Genomic DNA, 7,845 nt, shown 5'->3' with positions numbered 1-7,845 from the left:
AAACATGAAAATCACAATAACTGCAATTACAAGATGTTAATGGTATCAGTGATGTGATGTTATCAATAAAAGATTCACTTTCCCTGAGCATCTGTTGTGCGCATTGATGCTTCCATATTGTTGATAGTACTGTCTTAGCTGTCACCCCATCTACAGATCGGCTGTAGCTGGGGAGCCAGCAAGACCTACAAACTACAAACAAAAGGACAATCCAGGCACTCCAAATATAAAAATATAACCATGAGGAAGGAACTATTTAAGAAGCCTTTATTGCAGTGGCTAAATCATAAAAAAAGACTAAATGTTTCAACCACTTTAAACAGGGCTTCAATAGTCTCTCAAGCCAGACTGTCTCTTCTACTGTACATTCACATACAGTCTGTACTTCACGACCACAGAGTCTGGTCAAAGGAAGTTGGGGGGTGGACGCTTCAGACTGAAGGAAGTTCGAACCGATGCAGGTGATTGGAGAAACTCCTATTTCTCCAATCACCTGTGACCTGCCTTTACTGTAGGTGGGCCATCCCCCTATCATCGCTCATTATTTTCCCTGAGTTTCTCTTTCCGATTTGACCAAGTTTTCCCAGCTTGAAGTACAGACGTGTAGGCGGAAGCATTTCAAATTTGCAGGAGTCAACTCGTCTGTTTTAAGAGAATAGGGCTTCAGGGGTCTAAAGCCTTGAAGAAGACATCTAGAGTCGAAACACGTTGCAGGTTTTTATTGATGGATTGTCGTTTTGTTTGCTCATGTACTTTGTTTGACAAGATCCTGTCTTTTTATTCTGTCAACACTGAATGTGTTTTCACCTCCAGTGAACCCATGCCTGCTTAAGGGCTTAAAAAAAGGACATTTTCTTCCCATGTGTGCAGCTTTGCCATCAAAAAATTTTAGCGTTGCAATAGGCTAGTTGCACAAGTGATTAGACGAACTTCCGGTTTATTTGCCAATCGGCGAGCCAGTTTCCGCTTTATCGGCTTCCTCTCCTTACCGGCCCGGTCGCTGTGCTAGTCGCTGTGTTTATCAAACTTATCTCTAACTATCTGGTTTTTCGACACTATTTCTGGAACTGATTACTGAATTTGGATTACGGACTTGGCTGAATGGATATTTGATTTGACCGCTGCCTGGACACGGACACGAATTTAATGATTGCGGACTTGTATGACGTTTAAGCTGGCTAAACTAACCTAACGTTAGCTAACGAACCCTTAGCTAGAAGCTAGCAAAACACTGAGAACCCCGAATGACAATAACAAGACAAGATGAGTGCTGTGAGGAAAAAGAAATATAATGTACGAGATGTGCACAAGTTACAAAGAGGTATGGGTGGCTCTAATGATCACTGCTGTGTGCCACTTTGCTCAGCTTCAAGTCGCTATAACCGTATGATGAGCTTCCACTGCTTCCCAAAAAACACAAACCTTCGTGCACGGTGGATACAGAAAATCAGGAGGATGGGATTTTCAGTGACCAAACACACAAAGGTATGCAGCCGACATTTCGAGGATAATCAAATCACCACTACTGCTAAGGGTAGACGGATATTAGAAGCAAGCTCCGTCCCATTATTGTTTGAGTGGAACAACTACACCAACAAGACACGAGCTGGTGTTTGGGAACGCCGACCTCGACCGTCAAGTCCGGGACCATGTCCGGAGCCTGTGCCGGATCCTGAGGAGGACATTCAACAAACAGTACCGATGGTTCTGGACCACGACTATGGTGCCAACCGTACCATATGTGTCGACCGGGAGCAGTATGAAGGGATGATGAGGGAAATCGAGGCGCTCAGACAGGAGCTCCAAACATATCATCTACAAAACACTTTTGGACTCCAGCGATTTGCTTCCTCCCCAGAAGACATCCGATTTTACACCAGGTAAGACATCTAGCATTAGTCTAAAATAAACCCATCAAGCTAATAAATAAATAATGGTATAGTTGTAAGATCAAAATGAAGCAGTTTTATTTTAAGTCCAAAATCACACCAAGGTGTGTCTCAATATACTTTCCGACGAATAACAGAATGAATAATACAATGAACATAACAAAAACAAAGTTAATACATCTAGTCTAAATGATTACATCAATGACTGCCCTCTCAGGCCCATGCATACTGTATATAATTGTGTATTTCTTGTCTTTGTGTTAAATATTGTAAATGTTAATATTTTGTCTGTTTTAGTGTATTGCTTTTTCTCTCTCTGGCTAATTAATATGTATTGATGCTTGACTTGCTTTTGTTATTATGTTTTGTTCTTTTGAAGATTCCCAACATACAATCATCTGATGGCATTTTGGAACCTGATCGAGGCAGCAACAGCCAAAATAGTTAGGGTCACCAGAGCAAGGAAAGCCGATGTCACTAGCACGACAACTGAAAGCCCTTTAACCAGACCAACTGTAAGTACACACACACACACACACACACACACACACACACACACACACACACACACACACACACACACACACACACACACACACACACAAAGTATGGGGCATGAAGAGGATACTTTTAAACAACTAACAGCTCATTAAACTTTTTTCCCTCCAGAAACTGTTGCCGATAGATGAGCTCTTCCTTTTCCTGACATACCTGTCCACCGGATGTACCCAGAGGGAGCTTGGCCATAGATTTAACATCCACCGAGCGACAGTCAGCCGAATCATTGTAACCTGGGCCAACTTCCTCTACAGCTTACTGGGCTCCATCTGTATCTGGATGTCACCTGCAGCTGTGAAGGCCACAAGGCCACGTGATTTTGACGGCAGCTACAGCAACACACACATAGTTCTTGATTGCACAGAGCTATGGTGTCAAACACCTTCATCCCTCCTCCTTCAGAGTGAAGTCTTCTCCACCTACAAGTCCCACTGCACCTTCAAGGCCATGGTGGGCATGTCCCCTCATGGAGCCCTGACTTTTGTGTCACCACTCTTTGAGGGTTCCATGAGTGACAAGGAGGTGTTTCGTCAGTCAGGTATTACATCACTCTTAACACCTGACATGGCCGTCATGGTTGACAAGGGATTCTTGGTGGATGACCTTGTGCCTGGGAGTGTTCATCGTCCTGCCTTCCTCTCCAAGAGGACCCAAATGCCAGAGGTGGATGTTCTGAAGACGCAGTCCATTGCCCGTTTGAGAGTCCACGTGGAGAGGTTGATCAGAAGAGTAAAAGAGAACAAACTCTTTGAGACCACTATCCCTCTCTCTATATCAGGGAGCATAAATCAAATATTCACAGTCGCATGTCTCCTCTCAAATTACCAAAATGGACCCCTGGTCAAGAAATGGAGATGTGAAAATTGAAAATTGTAGCCATAACTACCTCTTCTGAGGAACTTGATATGAACTATTCAGTGTTCAATGTACACTTTTCCACCCGACAGCAGCTAAATTCCTTGTAGTTTTAATTGGTAAATAAATTGTCTGATAAAAATGTATTTTGAGTGTTTGACAATTTAAAGGTGCAAGATAATAAAATCACAATCATATTAAGTTACAGTGGTCATTGTTAAGTTGTACAGTTGTCAAAAAGGGTCAATTCCCACAACATTCTGAAACTTTTTTGCCCTTACCTGGATACCAGGAGTGTTGTCTATTCATCCAGATAATTTTGGTGTGATTTGCCTATCTGATTTCACTCAAACAATTAAAAAAAAACTTGTCAATTTGTCAGTTTTTATCAGAAAAACGAAGCAAATTACACCAAAATAATCGGGATGGATAGCATTCTGGTTAAGGGGGATTTTATTTTTTGTGAACTGCCCCATACAGCTATAATTGTTAAAATTGTGAACTTTGGTTAACTGTATTAAAATAAAAACAGCAGGAGTCACTCAGCCAATTTACACTTTTATTGTGTTAACATGGTGGGAAGGCAGTGTTATTAATCATGAAAGCATTTCCCATTAATAGTGAAAGTAAGATGATTGATGCTCAACACATTTGATTTGCATAGTGTACAATATTTGATGTCTCAATCTTGAAACCTTACAGGCATTTCTGCATGTAGACATGGAAATAAAACCTGTCTACTTTCTCTCTGATCACCTCCAACATATCACTGTCCCTGTATATTCGTTGAATTAGTATGTCTTCTTCAGCTGAAACCACAAAATCACACCAATCCATTCCAGTTATTAGCATCTGCCCCTGCACTTGTGAGTAGTAAGCATGCGTTTGTTTTAGCTCCAATTTCCCCAAATTCATTTTGAGATACGGGCAGTCAACATAGCTCTTAACGTTTGGGCACTTCATCTCAATCAGACCAAACTGACATGGCTCTGAAGGGTCAAAGATCAACCCATCTGGAGATGCCCCCAGCCAAGGAGCATCGGGGTGGATTACAAATCCACAGGGGTAGTGGTTGACTCTCTTTAGCTGGCAATACTCCCAGATAGCATCTGCTTCCATTTCGAGCCCCCTCTTCATAGCTGCCGTCTGACGGGTCCCTTGCAGTATCCGGTTAGCCAGACCTTCCTCAGAGTTCTCTCTAACTTGACAGATCTCCCTGAAACGTGAGGCAGTCAGTCTAGGCCTCCTTAGGCGATGCCAGTCAGCACATGAACTTTGTGCTCTGGTAGCACACTCAAATTTCTGTGCCATAACCCAGGTGACCTCAAGACACTTAAGGTGTAGCTGTTGTGCTTCAGTACATACAAACATGGAACTGGATGGCTGCAGTCGGTAATTCTGAAGAGGCAGAGATGGAGGTGGTGGGGCAGCATGGAAGGACAGGTCTCTCTTTGCCGTCGCTTGTTGTTGGTAGGACAAAGGACTACCGACTTGAACCTTGCCAAGGGCAGAGTCAACTAGAGGAACTTCACAGCTGATGCCCATGCTGCAAATCATCGGCGCCTCAGCTGCGGAGAAATCCTTATACACCTCTGTCACCCGAAAGACGGAAAGATCAGGCAAGTCCCCACTGAGGCCTTTGTAGAGTGTGCTCCTGTGTGGAACATAAAGGTTATATAAGTGGCGTATGCATATTTCCATTCAAACATTCATGTAGCATATTGCAATACAGTAAATCTATCATCACTGATGACATCATTTCTAGTTGAGTGACATCACTTCTGGGGAAAAAAGAGAGATAGATATTTTACCTCACACCCTCTGTTGTTGCTCTGCACTTTGGCTTAGCAGACAGCACAGTCATTTTATCCACAGGGCCTGGCTTTATACCCTATTAAGGTAGGGAGGATATAGATTAGAAAATATCACCAACAGGTGTATAATTATAGTGCAACAGGTTAATATGCATTTTTCTTGACTTGCCAAAGTTCTGGGCTTGTGCCATTGTTGTTCTCCCTCGGTACAGCTGAGCACAGGGGGGACCACTGGCACCTTAAGCTGGGAGTAATGTGCCGACTGGAACAGCAAAGCAACACAGTGGTTGCAGAAAGCTGTTCCCGCCACACATGTGCAACTGTGATGCATCAGCTCCACAGGACTGGAATCTTTCAATACCACCTGCAAAAAGTCACATGTCATAGTAAATACTTATTTCTCTTAGCTTGTTTCATTGTTTGACCATTCCTTTAGGATGCAATCTTGGTTTTTAAATAATATATATTTCTAATATTATTCATCTATTATCACAGACCAAATGTTATGTACTTCGATATGTTAAGAGCATGTTGTATAAGTCAAATGCACTAGATTGTTTATTTGACTCATGATAGCCTTGTACTTTTAACACCAGATTGCACCTAAATGAATGGCTGAGTAAAACCAGGGGCGTAGTGGAGGCTAAACACAAGTAAACACAGTTTACCCTCCTCTTTGAAATGAGGCAGATAGTTTACTCACCTATTTGCAGATCACCTGTATCAATTGCAGAGGGGAAACAAGGTGGATAAACTACTCACTATTGATAGTTTACTCACCTCTGTATTTACCACTACACCCCTGGCTAAAACATAGCTTATATACCACGACCAAGTGGTACAAAAACACATGCAAAATTATCTGATGAACAAAACGAACAGATTAACCCAGGTTCTGGGGATCAGCTAGGTCAATGTATCTGCCTACTCTAGCCACTCTTTTGAGCGTTCCATTACTAGTTACGTTGTATTACAACACTAGCTGAATCCCCAGAAACAACAGGAACACTGGGTTATTAAAGTAACATGCATATCGCATATAGCTTCACCATACACTCAAACTGTGTGGCTTCTCAGATTTCCTCATGGATCTGTGGCACAATGCCCTGATAATCATTTCACCTGTGCTCTGATCTTTGTTTGAAACTGAGAGAGGGGGGAGGTTAGTAGTTAGTACAACAACTAACAATGTGTGTTAACATTAATAAAAACAAGCTAACATCGTAAACAAACGTAATCTGAAAAAAATATTAAAACCCATCATTATTGACCAAAATCATCTTATGACATCGCTGTTGTGACATCATTCTAAAATGGATCCTGCCAATCTTGAACATATCCCAGGCTATGATAATCCCCCCAAGAGAAATCCAGTTTGCCTTTATGGGAAGGAAAATAATTCACTTTTTGTGTTTTCTACTGTACTTTTTACTGTACACTGGCATTTGAGGGGTTAAAATTCTGAGTAGGTATGACATGTTGGTATGAGGTATTAGGATGAAGTTAACAAACGTAACAAAAGCAAAGCATCAGCAAGGCAGCTTGAATCTAAACACTACTTACCCTCGTAGTTGTGGAGATAACTCGATATGTATAACTTGAATCCCTTCTCTCGCTTGCTTATGGGAGCGGGGGAACAGGCATTAACGATACGATGGACATCGTTTACGTTTATTTTAGGCAGATCTTGGAGACATCTCGTAAAAATTGGCATTTTTTAAGCAATTCGGTGGTAGAGAAGATGTTCGTTCTAAACCTATGGTTCCAACACTGTTAGCTTTAAACTAACGTTAACGTTAGCTTTAGCTAACGTAATAGCATATTAAGCTTCCTACAAGTCCGCAATCCGTAAAAATTCAAGTCCGTGTCCAGGCGGCGGTCTAATCAAATATCAATTCAGCCAAGTCCGTCATAAAAATTCAGTAATGAGTTCCAGAAATAGTGTAGAAAAACCAGATAGTCAGAGATAAGTTAGATACACACAGTGACCGGGCTAAAGCGGAAGCGGGCGAGCCGATTTGACTGCAACCGGAAGTTTGTCTAATCACTTGTGCACAGAGCCTATTTCTGCAGTAAGCAGGGGAGAACTGAGCGCGCTCACACGGGCAGGACTGGCTCATTGTTAGACTGACTCCCAATGGAATCTTTCAGACATGACATTTTTATCTTGCTGCATAGAAATCCCAATGGCACCAAGATGTCTGCTGCTTTAGAGTGACAGCTGAAGGGCTGTGAATATGATGATTTATTAAAATGGGACACCCGTGCAGTAGAAATATGCAGTTCTTTTTGAATATGGAGCCCTATGACCTGAGAAAACGGCTGTAGATTCCCTGCATCGCTCTTAAGGGGGGAATCATCCATCAATGCGTTGCACGCTTCACTGACTCGACGATGGTGTATTCACGGGCACTAGTAGCACCAAAGGCAAAGTTAGCAGAGACAAAGCAGCATTTCATCTCTTTTCTGAGGCTTATTTTCATTTCCAAAATGTTTTTCCTCTGGATAAATCACACCTGTCTTCAATGGATCAGACCAGCATGCTGGAGTCAGTTACGTTATGTGGATGTATAACATGGGCCTTGACGTTGTAGGATGTCAATCCCCCCCCCCCCCCCCCATACCTTTCTGTCTTGTCAAGCACAGAGCAGCTTTAGCATAGCGGTGTCGAGACAGTGTGTTTGCAGTTGACCATGTGATTCTTAGGGGGAGCTTGAGACTGTCAGATT

The 7,845-nt window shown here is 42.3% G+C and overlaps 2 protein-coding genes across 2 annotated transcripts; one reads left to right on the top strand and one right to left on the bottom strand.

Moving 5' to 3' along the window:
* The first annotated feature begins 1,004 nt into the window (after window positions 1-1,004).
* Window positions 1,005-3,764, top strand: LOC310793194 (uncharacterized protein). The gene is made up of 3 exons (XM_083654952.1): window positions 1,005-1,880; window positions 2,269-2,404; window positions 2,559-3,764. Exons 1-3 carry the CDS (start codon window positions 1,264-1,266, stop codon window positions 3,312-3,314), a joined length of 1,509 nt encoding a protein of 502 aa, XP_083511078.1. The 5' UTR covers window positions 1,005-1,263; the 3' UTR covers window positions 3,315-3,764.
* Window positions 3,765-3,847: 83 nt separating this feature from the next.
* Window positions 3,848-7,096, bottom strand: LOC310793197 (uncharacterized protein). The gene is made up of 4 exons (XM_083654953.1): window positions 6,680-7,096; window positions 5,286-5,480; window positions 5,114-5,193; window positions 3,848-4,956 (listed from the first exon to the last, which is right to left on the bottom strand). The coding sequence occupies exons 2-4, from the start codon at window positions 5,445-5,447 to the stop codon at window positions 3,999-4,001; spliced, it is 1,200 nt and encodes a 399-aa protein (XP_083511079.1). The 5' UTR covers window positions 5,448-5,480; window positions 6,680-7,096; the 3' UTR covers window positions 3,848-3,998.
* Window positions 7,097-7,845: the final 749 nt, after the last annotated feature.

Source organism: Poromitra crassiceps (genome assembly GCF_964638095.1).
Source record: "Poromitra crassiceps genome assembly, chromosome: 18".
NCBI lineage: Eukaryota > Metazoa > Chordata > Actinopteri > Beryciformes > Melamphaidae > Poromitra > Poromitra crassiceps.
This window is presented reverse-complemented; position numbering and strand designations above follow the sequence as displayed.

Excerpts from the sequence above, each read along its gene's own strand:
- LOC310793194 (XM_083654952.1), top strand. The coding sequence starts at position 1,264 with ATGAGTGCTGTGAGGAAAAAGAAATATAATGTACGAGATGTGCACAAG. Across the intron at positions 1,881-2,268 it reads GACATCCGATTTTACACCAG|ATTCCCAACATACAATCATC; the intron begins GTAAGACATCTA and ends GTTCTTTTGAAG. Across the intron at positions 2,405-2,558 it reads GCCCTTTAACCAGACCAACT|AAACTGTTGCCGATAGATGA; the intron begins GTAAGTACACAC and ends TTTTCCCTCCAG.
- LOC310793197 (XM_083654953.1), bottom strand. The coding sequence starts at position 5,447 with ATGCATCACAGTTGCACATGTGTGGCGGGAACAGCTTTCTGCAACCAC. Across the intron at positions 5,194-5,285 it reads GGCACAAGCCCAGAACTTTG|GGTATAAAGCCAGGCCCTGT; the intron begins GCAAGTCAAGAA and ends CTACCTTAATAG. Across the intron at positions 4,957-5,113 it reads GCAACAACAGAGGGTGTGAG|GAGCACACTCTACAAAGGCC; the intron begins GTAAAATATCTA and ends TGTTCCACACAG.